This window comes from Polyodon spathula, chromosome 6 (assembly GCF_017654505.1).
Source record: "Polyodon spathula isolate WHYD16114869_AA chromosome 6, ASM1765450v1, whole genome shotgun sequence".
Taxonomy (NCBI): domain Eukaryota; kingdom Metazoa; phylum Chordata; class Actinopteri; order Acipenseriformes; family Polyodontidae; genus Polyodon; species Polyodon spathula.
In genome coordinates this window covers 52,628,924-52,647,842 of record NC_054539.1, presented here as the reverse complement: position 1 = coordinate 52,647,842, position 18,919 = coordinate 52,628,924, and the positions used below count along the sequence as shown (strand labels likewise).

Here is an 18,919-nt window from a genome sequence, read left to right as displayed (position 1 = left end):
TTACATGGGTTGAGATGCAAGTTAACAATTTTGTTAAATACAGCACAGTGAATAACCAGTTGCAGTGGCCTTCACCATAGTTTAAATTATTAATTTAAAAGTATATTTAGAATTTAGATTTGCTGCTTCTCCCTTAACAAAGACCTACCTGTCAACAAACACTTTCAAACAGATGTAATTGTTGGTGTTCAAGGTGTAACTGTGAAAATGTTAAGTAATCACGCCTGTATGACCGGTTTAAAAAACAACAGTATTCAACAGAGTACAAGTCAAGTCAGATTTAAAGACAAATAATTAAAACAAAAACAGCTCCTCCCAGATAAACTGATCAGCATGTGTGAGTGACAGTCAAGTGGTGACAAAGTTAAGACCTTGCCTCTTTGTGTTGGTCTTTGTTTTCTAACCCAGTGTGCCTTGCATTATTCAGGCGTTAACCACAGAGAAGGGTACACAGTATTTCAACTTTCCATGTTGAGTGGGACAATAGTAAACGGAGTAAAGTGGACCCCAACTCACTCACATCACAATTTCACCTGTTTTACCTGTATAAAGTGTACAGTGTTGAAAGGACTATCTGGAAACTCAGCCTTCTCATCTGAAGACCCTTTACACCAGTGGATTGCACACGTTTAATCAGACAGGGTGCATACCTAGTTTCACACTTGACAGAAACAAATATAAACTGACAAAGAAAAAGCAAACCTGTTACATATCATAATTCAAGCAAAGCGTATTCCCTTGTTCCTAATCCTCACATGCAATGTACTTGCCTTGTTTTTCTAGCTGTAGCTGTAAATTCACATTTTAATGGGAGGTTGTCTCGTTCTACTGGCAATAGCGAAATTGTTTCACTCGTGGTATGCATGTCTGACATATCTCCTTTTCTTCGGATAATCTGCCTTCAGCCCAGTTAACATGTGACCACCTCTGCTGACAAGCTGTTTGCATACCATAGCTGTGCTTGCTGTGAACGCAAGTACTGCGGTGGCGTGGTTAAAATGAATCGCAGTTGAGCAGGCTCCGTTTCCTTTATTCCTCAACACTGAGTTTACAGATTGTCTTCAGAATTCAGAGAAACTTTATTCCTTAGAGACATCGAGATCACAGGACTGGTTACACTGGAAGGTGTAAGCGAGCTGGATGATTGAAGCGGAGCGCTCAATTACTGACTGAATGTGGTGGTGAATCAACTTAGCTCAGAACAGGAACGGAATACTCTAACGAGGTGCGTGCTTTCTTTGGGGATTGGAAAAACACATGGAAATAAAACGGCTGTCGGTCCTTACAGAGCCCAGGATGTACTCGTAATAAACAACGTTTATCGACCTTGTTTGAAAAACAGGTTAAGAGTGTTAAGCTATCAGAGTGGTGTGTTCGTTGTAACCTTTTTATTTTATTTTTTTAATTGTAATAATTTCTACTTTAGCTACAAGATGCAATAAGCAGTTTTTTTTTTTTTTTTTTTAAATTGAGAATCATAGCATACATTTAATATACGTGTAATAAGGAAGAGGATGACAAGCAAATTATACAGATCGGAGTGTTGCATAGGTCGGGTTTGTATGCTGCCAACAATGCAGTAACAATACATCTAAGATCCTCACCGCACGTCTGCATTCCTTCAGATTTTTTTTTTTATAACTTGGACTGCAGTAAGCAGTTTAACTGTGAACATTTACTTGTGCTCCCATGTGAGTTTTACAAATCATATGTCCAGAGGTTTATTATTATTATTATTATTATTATTATTATTATTATTATTATTATTATTATTATTATTATTATTTTTGTAATGATTTTACATAGAGAACCGTTTGTACTGTTGTGATAAGTACCTTCTTTATTTTGGAGTAAATGGATGCTGTCTATCCCACTGACCATCTGTCTAATTAGATTTTTATGATAAAACTTGAAAAGGACATTCTGTAGCACACAGGAATCAGCTTGTTTAAAGCATAGCAAACTCAGGTGTATCTTTTTTATATTAATGCAATCTGGATCAAAGTGCTATGCAAAGACAGTTTTATTTTCATCTCCGACTTTTTGATTGAACCAGAGTCTGGAGTTAGATAAGGAGGTATGTTTCTGCATATATTTGGTAAAACACTTATTCAATTATGATGAAACTTGATCTGGAAGTCCTTTAGCTTTCCTGACACTGGTGCATTGGGCTTTGAAACTTGTTTTCAGCCCGCTGATTGAGTGCAGCTAATGAATGCATCCAATCACATTACAAGTAGCTTTCTGTTAGCATTCATCTCCTCTGCCTTCAGACAATCCTATTGATGCTTCTGTTTACCTGTTTCTAATTAATAAGCTAAATTGTCAGCAGAGTTTTTATTCTATAGACTGAAAGGATTATACTTGAGTGATAAAACAACATTCTGTGCCTTGTAAAGTGGGAAAGCAGTGGGAGGTGGCATTAAACACAGACATAATTATACATTAAATTGTTAATACTAATAATACACTGGCTTAATATTTCTGCTTCGTGGCGTATTTAAAATGTTATATTGTTTGTCTTTCTGTTTTGATTTCTACAGCCCTGAGACTGCATTTCTTGTTTTAAGTGTTTGGAATTGGGCTCCTGCCATGTGGTAATGTAGACACAAGCTCCAAAGGTTTCTGTAGATACTAGAGACCCTCCCAGAGGCGTGGGACCTGTATTGTCACTTTTTTGAACAGAATGGGAAACCTGACTGCAAGAGAAAGCTCAGCTGTTGAAGGTAGTTATCCCTTTTATAACCCTCTGTTGCACAGCTTTCAGATCATTGCCCATTTACAGATCTTATGATACTGTACACATTCTGGCCAGAACTTTGTAAAAAGATCCGCTGTATAAATGTATCTTTTAAAAATGTCCAAAATAAATTAGAGAACTGGTTGAACTACACCATTTTTTGAAAAACACTAACTTTGCAGCTCCTCTTTCAGAGAACTTCTCCACTGTCTTATATGAAAACTGTAAAGAAAGGGAATGGAAAGTTAAGGACCTGTTAGCAGCAGAATCACCCACTGGTATGACATTGGTATTAGATTGGGCCTGCCCTGGCTTTGACGTGGGGAGAGAAGGTGGGGAGGTATGATAGGAATGTGCCAGGATTACTGCTGTCATAGAACCAGTTTAAAAAAACACTCACTGCACTCAGACTGATTTGCATTAGTTGGTACAAGATAAATTATCATCATTGTTTTTTCTAATAGAAAACTGGAAAACCCCAATGAGATCTGCCAAATCCCCACCCTCCCCACACACACTTTGGCATAAATTATTATAAAAAAAAAACAAAAAAAAAAATGGTTCTTTAAATTTAACAAAAGAATATTTGATCAAGAATTCAAAGTTTTGAATAAGTAAGATAATGACTGTCTTGTATGTGTGCTTCATGTTTCTGCAGACACTGATCAGCAGACTGAGGGGCAGGTTCCTGTGGGTCATGTCTCCTATTCCATTCACAAAGGACAGGGTCCTGTTGATCACGTGCCCAACATGCGTCAAGAGGGACAGGGTCCTGTTGATCCCTTCTCCTATGCACCTCAATCTCAGACCTGCCCAGACAGTACAGCTCTCAGCCCCCCACCACACTCCACTCCTGCAGTACCAGGCGTGCCAGGCAGGAGGGGATCTGAGGAGAGTGTCACCACGGATGAAGGGGTGGACTGGTCTGCTGTCACAAAGAACAGTGGTAGAAGGGAAGCTTCTCTACCTGGGAATCTTGGGCAGGACCTGGCCAGTGAGGATCTCTGCAGGAGCCAGGAAAGCTTGGTGGTGTTGCACAGCACAGGACCTTATGAGGACGGGAAACCAGAACGGACTGCAGACTGGGAAATCCAACCAGACAAAGTCACCACCCATCATGTGAGACCCACTTCAGCCAGCAAGGACTCCGGGTGTTTAAGCCAAGCACACTCCACAGAGAGGCAGTGCAGCTTGTCTCCATCTCCAGAGAAGGCCTCTGAGCTGCAACGTGATCAAAGAGACTGCAGTCTGGTGCACTGGGATGAGAAGGACAGTGGCCTGGATGATTCAGCAGAGCAGGACAGCAGAGTAGCATATTCATCAGATGACCTGGAGGGGTTTGTGAAGGAGATAAAGGATAGACTGCACTCCTCTGAATGTGGAATCCAGGGTGGCACTGCAACACCTACTGACAGTGGTAAGTACAACTGCAGGTTGGTTGTGAAAATGAACTTCACAGCACAGAGAAACTGAGTCTTGCTGCAGTACAGTACAACAGCAGACCACAGACAGCAAAAGGGGAGAATGGGGAGCAGCCATTATTGCATAGTAATAAATAGTAATCGTACAAAAACATGATACATCTGGCAATTTTTGACAAAAGACTGAAATTATGTGCACATTATATGTTCACGTTATATATATATATATATATATATATATACACATTTTTTTTTTTTTTTTTTTTATTAATCCGAAAATTCTAGTGATGCAAAACTTTTAGCCGTACATGTCAAAGTGACTTCACATGTCTGCAACAGAGAAAACCCAGAGAGGGGTTTCTTTCTCTCACAGTCCCAAAGCTGGAAACTAACTCCAGCTGTAGATTGTTTTGCATTCCAAACTCTGCATGCTTTCAGTTTTGTTTATTTAATCCATTCACATCTCGATTTGAATGGGATCCTGGTAAGTTGGCAGGAGAAAATTAATTAACCAAAACCACATACTGTACTGTGTATGAAGCAACATTACTGGAAATGAACGAAACATAAAAACTTACTTAAAACAAGAGTCATTAATGTTTTGAGTCATTCATGTTTTGAGGCCCTGGAATAATGTACATGGAATGCACCAACTTCCAGTTTGAGGACATGGTGGTCAGTTCAGATACCAAACCCTCTTTGATAACAAAAAAATACTGCCATTTTTAATCATAAATCAAAAAATAAATAAGAGTAAAATAAAATGCCTGTGTGTGTGTTTGCAGAGTCTATGAAACAGTTGCATGTGGAAAAAGAATTGCTTGCTGAAATAAAAAGTTTGAAGGAGAAGATGAAGGTGAGTTAAATCCTTGTCTCAAAACAGGCGACAATGCCAGACTGTAAGACTATCTTGTTTAAACTTGCATCTGTAAACTTGTTTTTCATCTTGGCACCAGTTGAGTGGAAGTATTTTTTTTTTAACCTAAAACTGGCCAAGTTTAGGTACAGGAAATAGCATTGCCACCTCGTGCTTTTATATATGGACTTGAGGCAGACATACTGTATGTCTAAGTAAAAAACGAATTAATGATTTTTGTACTATGTGTTGTAGTGTATATGAGTACTTTGATTAAAATAAGATTGTTCTGCTGTTGGAGTGGGCGAAAATTACTGGAACAAAGAAAGACCAATTTAGATCCACACCAGGATGTGCAGGTTCCCTGCCCTCAACCAGGCAGTGCAAACACTGTCATCGAAATCAACAAGTCCATTGTCACATGATGTGCATAAAAACAAAGTTCATGTCATATCCAGCTCCGCAAACAGACAGGGCACACCCAGGCTTAAATCATACTTTTGAGTGTTTTTAAAAAGAAAAAATAATAGAATTCTCTATACAAGAATATCCATCTGTGAGTCTAGACTTCCCTAACTGATGTGAACTGCAATATCAGGTGGACTCGGAGGAGTGGAGTCAGTTCCAGGCTGACTTGCAGGTGGCAGTGTCTGTCGCAGACAGGATGAAATTGGAGGCAGAGGATGAACTGAGCATGCTCAGAACAAGACTGCAGGAGACTGAGGCAGAGCTGAGTGCTCTCAGAATATCACAGCAGGAGACAGAGAAAGAGTTTGATACTCTCAAGGTATCGCATCAGGAAACGGTGTCGGAGCTGGTCATGCTCAAAGCAGCCTACCAGAAGATAGAGGCGGAGCTGAAGGGGCTCCGAACAGGTCGCCCGGAACAGCAGGCGGCACTGTGCTGGAGAGTACAGGACAAGCATGAGAGGACCAGGTTAGCTGGAACTGAATAATCCTCTTCCAAACGCTGATTTCAGCTAGAAGTGTATTAATCGTAACAATTTAAAAGTAGAAACACACTAGTTCTGGGTTTAAATTGTTTACATGATCATGTCTAGCTCCTATTAGTCAATGCTCCAATCAATGTAGTTTTCATTGTATTTATGGGCTGCTCCATTCTGCTGTAGAACAGATGCATTGGATGCAGGAGAGCTGCTGAAAGAGAGACACCTCTCCCTGTCCTCCCTGCCTCCCCCTACAGTGAATGGAGACTTACACCGCTGGAAATCCACAGTGTCTTCCACAAAGCTACCTTCCATCGAGGTAGGGTTACAAATATGTACACTAAAAGACAACTGAGATGCCAATGTTCTGCCCAGGGTTAAGTCTTGATCCAGGGTTCAATGATCAAAAGCCTCCCTCCCAAATATGCAATGTGAAGGAGCAAAGTGAGACATGAAACCTGGAGACACTCAGTAAGTTATCTTTCCCAGAGCTGTGCATAGTTGGTATACTGTTGTCTGTTTTATTAATGGACTGCCAGTTCCTGTTGCAGTAATACAGGTAGCAGTCAGCCAGCAGGGCCCCCACACCCTTTTTCAATGGTATTTCTATCAGATTATTTTTATTTCTTAAATATTTTTAGTGTAAAACAGTAGCAGACGTATAATGGCTGTATAACCTACTTGTATCTGCATGAGCACAGCCAAATATTTCACACTTCGAAATGCAGAGTGAAGTTAAGTCATTTTACAAATACCTGTTGACGTTTTGTCTTAAACACACTTTAGAAGTACGGCCCCCTATTACTTCTTGTGCTGCAGTAATGGGACCTCACAGGAACCCCACGTTCTATGCTGCACATAGGAAGCTAGGGGGTTCCCACACAAGACCCATATTCTTTGCTGGACATGGGGAAACTGGGGGCATCTGTTACCTGTAACGTGCAGTGAATGTGTTGTGGCAATGACATTGAAACCTTGTTAATTCACACAACAACAACAACAAAAAGAACAATTGCATTTGTGAAGTTTAAAACACATTGTTGATGTGTTTCTATTTTGATTCCAGAAGGAGAAAGCTTCCGGAGGATGGAGAGCCGATAAACCGGAGGAGGCCTGTGGGAGCCCTGCACTCACTGCTGCAGGTGTGGATTCTGGGAAGTTCTGCATAACCGAAAGGGCAGAAATAAGAATAGAAGGAGAAAGGACAGGTAGATCTGCTCACGGAATCTCTCTCTCTCTCTCTCTCTCTCTCTCTCTCTCTCTCTCTATATATATATATATATATATATATATATATATATACACACACATACACACACACACACTGAGTGTACAAAATATTAGGAACACCTTCCTAATATTGAGTTGCACTCCCTTTTGCCCTCAGAACAGCCTCAACTGATAGGGGCATGGACTCTACAAGGTGTCGAAAGCGTTCCATAGGGATGCTGGCCCATGTTGACTCCAATGCTTCCCACAGTTGTGTCAAGTTGGCTGGTAGTGGATCTCTACTCCGAATAGTTCGTTCCATCTCATCCCACAGATGCTCTATTGGATTGAGATCTGGTGACTGGGCAGGCCACTGCAATAAGCTGAATTCACTGTCATGTTCGTGGAACCATTCCTGGACAATCCTAGCCTTGTGGCATGGGGAATTATCCTGCTGAAAAAATCCATTAGCAAATGGATACACTGCTGCCATGAAGGGATGCACCTGATTGGCAATGATGTTCAGATATCCTGTGGCATTCATACGTTTTTCAATGTCACTTTTATCAAGGGTCCTAATGTGTGCCATGAAAACACACCCCACACCATCACACCACCATCACCAGCCTGCATTGTTGACACACGGCATGATGGATGCATGTACTCATGTGGTTTTCTCCATACCCTAGTCCTGCCATCAGCGTGAAACAGCAGGAACCAGGATTCATTAGACCAGGCCTCCAATCCTCCAGCGTTCAGTGTTTTCGTTCCTTAGCCCACTGCAACCGCAGTTTCTTGTGTTTTGTTGAAAGAAGTGGAACTCTGTTAGGTCGTCGGCCATACCCCATTCGTGTCAAGGTACAATGAGTTGTGCATTATTTTACTTTAATGGGTCTTTCAGCACCAATGTTGTACTGGACTGTCAGTTGACTAACTTAGCCTGTCTGTTGTTCTGCACAATTCGTGCCAGCCTCCTTTGGCCTCTTTCATCAATGAGCCGCTTTCGACCACTGGCCTGCCGTTGGCTGGATGTCCTTTGGATGGTGAACCATCCTTGATACACACGGGAAACTGCTGAGCGTGAAAAACTCAGCAGCATTGCAGTTCTTGACACACTGAAACCGGCGTGCCTGGCACCCACTACCATACCCCGGTCAATGGTACTTAAATCTTTTGTCTTGCCCATTTAACCTCTGAAGGGCACACATACACAATCCATGTCTCAATTCTGTCACGGCTTAAAAATCCTCTTTTAACCTGTCTCCCCTTCATCTACACTGATTGAAATGGATTCAACAGGTTACATCAATAAGGGATCATAGCTTTTACCTGGATTCACCTCGTCAGTCTATTTCATGGAAAGAGCAGGTGTTCCTAATGTTTTGAACACTCAGTGTGTGTGTGTGTGTGTGTGTGTGTGTGTGTGTGTGTGTATATATATATATATATATATATAACAGAGCTGCACTCATTCTGGTTCATTTGCCCCTTTAAATGACACAGAACTTGAAGCTTAGTGCCGACGCGCACTTTTAATAATACCAGAAATAAACAAAGTGAAAACAAAACCTAGCTCTCTTCAAGCCCTAACTTTACATTACAGGAACCTACCTAAATAACCGGACAGGTAAGGTGTTTACCGGTTGACAAAACAGAGCACACAGTTCCACAATTAGTGCACACAGTACTTACAAAACATGAAAAACAAAAGGCTTCACACAGTACCTTTTGATTACAGTTGAGCACACTATCAATCGACTTCTTCACACAGCAAAGCCCTGAAGAGCCTATCTGCTCTCCTTAAATAATCTGCACCTGGCTCTAATTTACATAACAGCCAGGTGCGGGTGATAATTAACAATTAAATTAACAAATAATAATCATTTTCACTTATAGATTGATAGAAGGAACCCTGTTTTTGATGGAGCAGTAGGAGCTGCTAGCCTGGCTCTGTCAAAACAGTCAGGGAGGTAGTGGAGGATGGGACATGATGGCAAAGGGAAGAGGTGACACTGTTAAGCTAATAAAAAGATCTATTGGAAATAGAAATTTAAAGGAGATGAGAATTTTTTTATTTTTTTTTATTTAATGTTTTTTGTTTGTCATAGTGAAAAAGCAGGGTGACCTAACTCTTACTCAACAGAACCCTGTTGGGATGGCATCCGCAGCATCTTTAAAAAATAAGATCAGGTGAGTATTCACATTTATGATTTATTTACTTTGAGATACAACAATTTAACATAGTACACTTTTAGATCAATGTTATCATTAGACTTCTCAGCCATGATTTCCCCGCACTGCCTCTCTTGCAGACAAAGGGAAGGTTTGAGCTCTCTGATGAAGCGCCACAGTGGCTCAAAAAGAAATTCCTTACTGTGCTGGTGCCAGAACAGGACCGAGGGCTACCAGGTAGGGATAGACTGTCTCCCAAGTTTGGCAGGATTCTCTTTATGAAACTCAGTTAACTAGGTAGTGTTTTTTGTCTGTGCACGAGACTAGGAATGAAAATGAAATAAACATGATTAGACAATATTCCACCTGTGCAGCTTGTATCAGCCTATAAATGAGTATACATATACAAGATTTTAGGGGAAAAAGAAGATCCAGGGCTAGAAACACCTTTCTAAAACAATGTTGTTCTTTTAAATCTGCAGAATGTTGACATAACCAACTTCAGCAGCAGCTGGACAGACGGCCTGGCTTTTTGTGCTGTCTATCATACATACCTACCCAACCATATCCCCTTCAGCAGACTGAGCCCTCTCAATAAGGTGATCTGCCTACTATCCAATGCACACACACACACAGAGCTGCTCACTATCTGATAAACACACACACACACAGACCTGCTCGCTGTCTGATAAACACATAGAGCTGCTCGCTGTCTGATACACACAGAGCTGCTCACTATTTGATAAACACACACACACACACGCATTGAGCTACTCACTATCAGATAAACACACACAGCTGTTTACTGTCTCATACACACACACACAGCTGCCTACTATATGATACACACACACACTGAGCTGCGGACTATCTGCTACACACACAGAGCTGTTCACTTTCTGATACGCACACACACAGCTGCTTACTATATGATACACACACACACTGAGCTGCTGACTATCTGCTACACACACAGAGCTGTTCACTTTCTGATACGCACACACACAGCTGCTTACTATATGATACACACACACACTGAGCTGCTGACTATCTGCTACACACACAGAGCTGTTCACTTTCTGATACGCACACACACAGCTGCTTACTATATGATACACACACACTGAGCTGCTGACTATCTGCTACGCACACAGAGCTGTTCACTCTCTGATACGCACACACACAGCTGCTTACTATATGATACACACACACACTGAGCTGCTGACTATCTGCTACACACACAGAACTGTTCACTTTCTGATAGGCACACACACAGCTGCTTACTATGTGATACACACACACTGAGCTGCTCACTGTCTGATACATACATTAATCCCCTACTTCCCTGTAAAAATTCAAATAGTTTCCCTTGGCTTGGAGTCTGCCAACTGCTTCCTTAATTTAAATCTGGAAGATTTTACTTGTCACATTCATCTACCTTTAAATTGTATTAGCACATTATTTACATGCTTGATCATATGTAACTTTGTATTTTTAAGACTAGGATGAATGAATGCAGTGATTGCAGGCTCTGATTGGAGTGATGTGTGCATGTAAATATGGATTGTATTTTTTTATTCACAGAGAGAGAATCTGAATTTGGCATTCACAACTGGTGATGGTATAGGAATACCACCATCTCTGGTGAGTAACACCAACAGAAGGTAAACCCTATAATCTTAGTGTACAACACAGTGGCTTGCGTAACTCAAAGAGAAAGGGAGGAACACAAGTGGTCATGGAAATGCATCACACAGCACTGCCTGATACACTCTTGATCTCCACAGCCCCACATGGCATCCAGATTTTAGAAACCAGTTGAGATTTACAATTATTTGTACTGAATCAATGGCTCAGGCAAAATGAGGAGATGCCCTTAATCTTGACCCCTGATAGAATGTGGCTGTTATGTGGCCTACCATGCCTAGCTGTTAACTTCAACTTCAGCTTTAAGCTTTCACACTCTGTATTGAGAAGTATCTCTGTAAAGCTTGTCTCCATTCTTCCACTTTGATTACTTTACAACAATTAATCTGGATTATCAGGCATTCCAGGAAATTTAAATGCTAGTGAAACTGTTCAAAAGCTAAAACCTCCAATCTTAAATTGAGATTTCCAGTGTAAAAATAAATAAGTAAACATGACATTTATCACAGAATGGCACGATAGCTTGTATCTGTTGTCTGTACATCGTAGTTAATAACAGTTGATGAATTTGTTGGTGATATTGATGCATACTAGTGATAATCTGCTTGTCCTGACCAAGTCTCTTTATTGCAGACGGTGGAGGAGATGTTGAGAGCTGAAGGACCTGACTGGCAGAGAGTGCTGGAGTATGTGGAATGCATCTTCAAGCACTTTGAAATGTGAACACAGGAAATGACAGCTAGCATGTGACATGTACAAACAACTGTAACCATTGCAAGTTTCCATCCCACCTGAACACAACGTGGCACTGTCCAGCAGATCAGGGGCTATGCAGATTCTTTAATGCTGCTGATGAACTGGAAAGTAGTTTGAAATTAGATCTTGAAAGACAGTTCAGTTCTACTCTGGGGCTGTGGTTCATTTATCTGGGAAAATTATTTTTATGAAGTTATTTACATAGCAGGTATTGCTCTGTAGCTGATCAGTAAGAATAGTATATTTTAGGAGAAATGGAAGGATGTATTTTATCAGCCCTGCTGAGTAGTACAAATGTCCCAAATGCTACTGCAGATGCAACAAATCCCAGATAGTGTTTTTCTAAAGGGCATAGTCTGTTGAGATTTATTTTTTTCATCAAATGGTATTTTTTTTTTTTTTTTGTAAATAAGCACTATACTTTATTTGTCACTTTATGGAAACTTCTCATAGTAAATTGAGGTTAGCACATTTGTTTTTTGGCCGGTGTCTGATTTATCATACTTCTTTATTTCAAACAGAACCGGTCCATGTACTATTATTTTTTTAAATAATAATAAACCTTTAAACCTTAAAATTCTTGTAATGCGAATGTGCTAATTAGTGCCAAAGGTTTTGTAACAGGAAAGAAAAAGTAAAGTAGCTGCTATTCCTGATATGTTGAACTGGTAGATTTATGTCAGCTTTTTGTATATGAGTGTTGACAGAAGACTGGAGACATTATGTTGATGTGAAATATCTTTGTTAAATGTTTCAACTAAAGAAGAAAAGCTAAAATATATCTGATTTGTATTTAGGACACATTCACAAGCATTATTTGCCTAAATGCTTTCCTTTCTTTTTTTTCCATACCCTTTACCCTGGACTTCCCAGACGAGACAGCTAAAGGGATTTAAAATAGTAAGCCAAGCTCCAGTGTGACACTCAAGTCTATTGCTGTTATCACAAGGATTCAGTCATTTTACTTGTTTTGTTAACAGATTGTAAGGAAACTAAATTATTTACATATTTCTCTGTGTAAAGGAGTGCACACAACAAGGATTTAAGCAGAATTTTCCTTTATTGAGTCCAATGATCAAAAGACACTTTTAAAGCTCAATCATTATTATTATACACATTAATGAGGCCAGTAGTTATTAACAGAAATTAAGCAGCGATATCTGTTACCGTTTTCCAGAAGAGACATCGGGCACGTTGCTGGTGCGTGTTCATGGAAGATCTTGGTGCTTCTCTATTGAACCTCCAAGTGCCTGCTGTTTTATTCAGTTGGTACACCCCATGTGTGCAAAGCTTAATTACTGGTTTATCTCTGTGTGTCAGCAACATTTTGACCAGACAACTCCTGCTTTCACCAGGTCATGTCGAGGTCAATTGTGCATATTTTATTGCCCCTTTTCTCAGGTAATAAAACATTTGAGCAGCATCCCCTGCCAAGATACAAGATGATAAAACTTGATTTATCAATTTTTTGAAGTTATCAAGTTGTTTTAAGGAGGTTCCAAATATGAGCCTCTTGGAAGCGCATGAATGAGAAATATACAAAAACATGTCCTCAAAGTCATTCCTTTTTAGGCTAAGTACCTACAGTTTAAGTATTTCTGTGTCCTGTCTGGAGTTACCAAGGTACATTTAAAAAATTTCTGTATTGGTGCTAAGCCTCTTTGAGTTTCTATATTAGTGTATAAACTGTCTATTTGTATTGTAAATAGGAAATAATTGATTGGTGTGATAATATTTTTAATTGTGTTAAATGAGTCCTTTATATAACTTGTATGTTTTTTTGTGAGATTGGATTTAGAAAACATCTATGTATTCTGATATTCTATATAATTCACTACCACAATCTGAAACTATGGGTTTACTGGGAAGAACTTTATACGGTATTGTCCAGGTGTGACAAGCTTTTTTAGGTTATATATAAAATGCTCAAGAGCTGGGTGCGTTCTCTCTTGTTAAGTAGTAGACCTGTTTTGGTTTAAGAAGTTCCTTTTGTTGTACTTGATTTAGGATAGAGGAGAATCTTTTTATGGTATCTGGGCAAATGGGTTGGTTTAATTTTTTATGGTGTACCAAGTTGTTTAATTGTCTCTTAGCTTCATATAAATATTGCTCTTTGTCCATAATAATTATTGAGCTACCTGTGTCTGCTGGTTTAATTACGATTTCTTTAATTTGGGTTAGTGTTTTAAATTCCTTTCTTTCTGGTTTAGTCAGATTGTCTCTGCAAATGTATCCTTCTGGGTTAATGGTGTCCAAAACTAAGTTGTCTTATATTATTAAGCCTGTGATTATAGGATACATTTGTCTAGTTATTAGGGTTTGGGTTAAGGTGAGGGTTGGATCTAGGGTTAAGGTCGTAGCTTGCATTAGCGATGGAGCAAGCATTAGCACTAGGGCTAGGGTTAGGTTTGGAGTTAGGGTTAGGTCTAGGGGGTTAGGAATGGAGCTAGGGTTAGGCTTAGCGTGGGAGCTAGGATTAGGATTAGGGATGGAAGCTAGGGTTAGTCTTATGGGAAGAGCTATGTTTAGGGTCCTCCAAAGAGGGAGTTCATGATCGCAAGTCTGCCAGGCTGAATGAAATGAACCTTGATTTAAACCAAAAATACGCCACTACCTTAGCTTCAACCCTTAATCTAGGTCCACCCCCTAACCCTGCCCTAACCCTAGCTCAAACATTAACCCTATCTCCAACCCTAATCCTAAATCTATCTGAAATGCTTACTCCAGCTCCAACCCTATCTCTAACCCTAACCCTAACCAAACAGCCTGAGTTTACAAAGATCAGCCATGCCGGTAAATACATGCACTGCCGATTTTTAGTAGTTGGTTTGTACTGAAAATGTTGAGAGACATGTAAATGCCTTTATTAATGTATCCCTTCACAACCTGCACAGACATTACTGTACTTTTTATGTATTATTGTCTATTTATGTATTTATGTACTATTATGTATTTATGTATTCTGCATCTGAATGAGTGCAGACACCCAGCTGTAAGTATTGTATTGCACATTTCTGTCCAGCAGGAGGAGTAGCGCATCACTAGTAGTTTAAATTCGGAGGAACAAAAACCTAAAAGCTGCTTCGTTCATAGTAAATGCTCCAACAAAAACAACAAAATAGCCTCAAACACTTTAAACAACTGAAACACATAACAAGCCCTTGTTATAATATAACATGCAACATTGAACAAAAACTTAACCACAACAGAAAAATGGTATTAATGCAATCCAGTGTACAACTTGTACTATAATATACATTGGAGAAACCAAAAGACAGTTCAAAATCAGACTAGCACACCATCTCTACAACATCAGACACAATTTAGAAGCACATCCATTTTAGGGAACACAGTCTAGACTCCCTACAAATGGCAGGGCTACAAACTAATAATAAACAGACAAACTCAGGGGGGAAAAAAAGCAAAAAGGAGGTGGCTAGATAAATTAAACACACTAACACCATTAGAATCAAATTAAACAAATCATCCAAGAACCTGAGCAACATTCTTGGAAGTAAATAGAATCAGAAAAACCTTTTTTCAGTAACCAAATGTATACAACCTTAAAACACCAACCAAAACTTAAGCAAATATGTAGTGCTGTGCCACTCCTTAAGGAAAACATTCCTTTAAGAAAACGTCCTAATCAAACCTAACCATGTCCAAACAGCCCTCCTCAAACACTCTAAACACCAAACAAGCACGCACGCACACACACACACACACACACCACTTCAAAGGGTAACATTAGTTTACTTTCTCCCTGCAGGGCCAGCACAGGTACATAAAGATAGACTTAAGTGGACCATACTCTGTAAATATAACAATAAAACAATTAAATAACTCCAAACAGATACTATACATCCAAAGTGATATGCAAGACCTAGAGGGGCTTGACAATGACACAGTGGAATCTGGAAGGGCATTCCATAACCCCAAGGCTGTTCCAAAGAAAGACTAATGACACAACTGAAAGCGATAAGAACTGATGGTCAGAGCAGCTCTGTGGAGACCTCTCAGTCCAGGTCTTTTACGAACACAGACTGACATAGAGGTAAAACACAGTGAATGCAAAACCTTATAAAAGTGAGCTAGAATAAAATAGGACATACTGCCACTTAGTGGTTTAAGAGAGGAGTGAAAAAGAAGGTTATCATAGACTACTAATTCCATACAACCCTACAAGCAAATGTTTACTTCTTAGTGTTGTCTGTTTTAAGTGGATGCCAGACAAACAGGTACACTAAAATATGTCTTGTAAAGACCAGCTAGTGGCAGTGGCTGCAGTCCTCCTCAGTACAGGGGCGACGGGACAGCACGCCCTGGTTGGGGTGAGTCCCGGCTCTGTGCTGGATTCGTTAACTGAAGGGCTGTAGCTGCTCAATCCAGTTCTCCACCTGCCCCTCTGGTTTCCGTTATGACAGCAGCCACTGCAACGCAGCATGATCTGTGCGAATGAGGAAGGACAATCCACACAGATAGGAACAGGAGAGTTGGATGAGGGGAGATGCCTGAGTCAGCGCTGCTTGCAGGGTAGCAAAGGTGTTCTGACAAGCTGCAATCCAGTCATACAGCTCTTCCTTCCTCAGCCACCAGTGTAAGGGTACAGCGATGGGGGTGAACTGGGCAATGAAGCAGCGGTAATAGGAGGCGAACCCCAGGAACCCTCGCAACTGGTGTTGGTCGGACGGAACGTGCCAGTCCTGGACAGCACTGATTTTGTCACCTCTGCGAATGCCTGGTTGTGAAGGTATTTTTGTGTTCCAGTAACATTTCACACAGCTGAATCTGCTGCTCCTGGCCTAGCCCCTCACAGCTACGGTGCCAGACTGCGTTCACTGCTGCTGAAGCAGCATCCTGGTGAGCAGATGACTGAACTGCGGCCGCACTGGCAGGCTGATGAGTTGCTAGCTGAGGTCGGGCTGACCATGGGTTGGAAATGGCTGGTGGTCAAGCTCACCAGCCTCTGCGGGGTCCTCCTGGGGGTTTTGCTGTAGGTCCAGCTGACTGCTGGTCAGCCAGAGAAAGTCTATCTTCAGGATACAAGGGTCCTGGACTGCTGCAACCCAGATCTCATGACTCAAAGTAAGGCCCCAGACCTAAATCTTCATGGCCTACTTCCATCTTATCGACGACAGCTCCCCAGTCACTGTGCACTGCTGCATGGTGGTTGGCGTCAAGTGGTGCTGCTGACTCTCGATGGTTTTCTGGTAGATACTGGGCCTCACCAGTGTCACGCTCAACCCGGTGTCCACCAGCGTGGTGTAGGGGACCCTTTGATCAACACGGGGATGTGTCAAAAGTCCACCACAACATCTTCCCATGACTATGTCTAGGCCTAATATGTTGGTATCAGTTGCACACCGTCAGCTACTTCTAGGGGGAGCTGGCTTCCATTCCCCGGCTGTATTGCTGGGCTCCTCATTCCAAAGTTTGGGGGCTCGATAACAAAAAGCCCTTCCTCCCCATCTAACATACTTTATTTTAGGGATTTCCAACAAACCCATATTCAGGGATCTAAGGTTACGATTGGGGATATATGGGGTAAACAGTTCTCCTAAATAGGTTGGTGCCAAGTTATTTAGGGCCTTATAAGTTAATAACACTATTTTAAAATCAACTCTAAAATGTACAGGAAGCCAATGCAAAGAGGCCAGCACTGAGGTGATATGTTCCCTTCTCCTGGTTTTAGTCAAGATTCTAGCGGTGGCATTTTGAACCAGTTGCAAACGAGACAATAAACATTTGGGAAGCCAGAAAATAACGCATTGCAAGAATCAATTCTGGAGGATACAAAGGCATGTACTAGTCTTTCAGCATCAGATGTAAAGATTATAGGTCTATGTTTTGCAATATTTCTCAAATGATAAAAAGACGATTTTGTAATCTTTTTATATGTTTCTCAAATAAAAGAGTAGGGTCGAAGATCACACCTAAATAGACAGTCTGCTGAAATCCAGGCCAAATGATTCAGGCTTATCTAGCTGGTTTGATGATTCAACTAACATCAGTTTTTTCTGCATTCAACTGTACCTCTGAACTGATATCTGACCTAGATCAAGTTCAGTGCTTCAATTTAAAAATGTAATGCCAAATAAATTAAATACTGTTTGTAAAAAATATTTTTCTTTCTTTCTTTCTTTCTTTCTGAATCTAAAAAAGACAACATCAACTTTAAAAATGATTTCAATCAAGTTTACACTAATAGGGTCATGAACATTGCAACCATTTTTTTAAATTATATTCCTCACGTTCCCCACATTTAATTCGGATTTCATCTGAGAGAAGTGAAAACCCTTAAGTCACATTGTTAATCCTTATTGTATGAAATCAGAAAGCCACACATGTGAGATGTGAAACAATGCCACAACGCTATGTTTAGGCCCAGTGACCTACACTATAGCAGGAGGAATGGGCTGAGAAGGCTATGGTTTTATGTGCAGTTGAAATAGCAGCTGAAACAGATAAATACACATTTTTTATGACATGCATTACATCTTGCTTTATAAATCTTTAGCAGAAAAAAGGATGATCGTTTTAGATTTGTGGTAATATTTCAGAAAGGTTAAACATGTGATGAACATATAAAAAACAAACCAAACATACTAGTACGTCAATAGACTAAACAGGATGTGTGTATGAATGCGTGGGCTTGAAAAAACACTCAAGTAGACCGCTACATCTCACAGAACTTTTTTTTAATAATAGATAACAGGTTGGATGGAAAAAAGCAAACTGAGGAGTGGGGTTTCACATAAAAGTTTACCTTAGTAAAAACATGGTAAAGTCTAATAAAGCACAATGCAAGAATTCCAAAGCGCAGATTGATATGGTAAAGCTTGTTAAAAAAAAAAAAAAAAAAAAAAAAAAAAACATGGTAAATGCTTGAGAAAACGAAAGTTACTGTGGTAAACTTTTTATAAGGGGGGTGTTGGTAACCTGTATAACCGAGAAAGGTTCCCTACATTTACAATTTGCCATTTCCCCCTCTTCACCTTGTGCCAACAAAATTTAAATGACCAAAAATTGCACAATTGCATCCCCTTATATTTCTTCATACTCTAAAATACTGTAAAGTATTGTCTCAATCTGGCTAGCTCATGAATTGTTTATAGCTCACTTTTGAAGAGTAAGTAGCATCAAATAATACAAAAAAAAAAAAAAAAAAAAAA

General features: G+C 40.2%; 1 protein-coding gene across 2 annotated transcripts; it reads left to right on the top strand.

The window, feature by feature from the left end:
- The first annotated feature begins 939 nt into the window (after positions 1-939).
- LOC121317322 (cytospin-A-like) lies at positions 940-15,723 on the top strand. Of its 2 annotated transcripts, none has more exons than XM_041253133.1 (12): positions 940-1,225; positions 2,544-2,726; positions 3,399-4,157; positions 4,947-5,017; positions 5,616-5,953; positions 6,147-6,282; positions 7,030-7,105; positions 9,281-9,362; positions 9,485-9,581; positions 9,827-9,943; positions 10,929-10,988; positions 11,625-15,723. In XM_041253133.1, the coding sequence occupies exons 2-12, from the start codon at positions 2,687-2,689 to the stop codon at positions 11,712-11,714; spliced, it is 1,866 nt and encodes a 621-aa protein (XP_041109067.1). In that variant the 5' UTR covers positions 940-1,225; positions 2,544-2,686; the 3' UTR covers positions 11,715-15,723. The 2 variants fall into 2 exon arrangements, with proteins under 2 accessions (XP_041109067.1, XP_041109066.1); XM_041253132.1 differs by having other exon boundaries at positions 7,030-7,171; positions 11,625-15,721.
- The last annotated feature ends 3,196 nt before the right edge of the window (positions 15,724-18,919 follow it).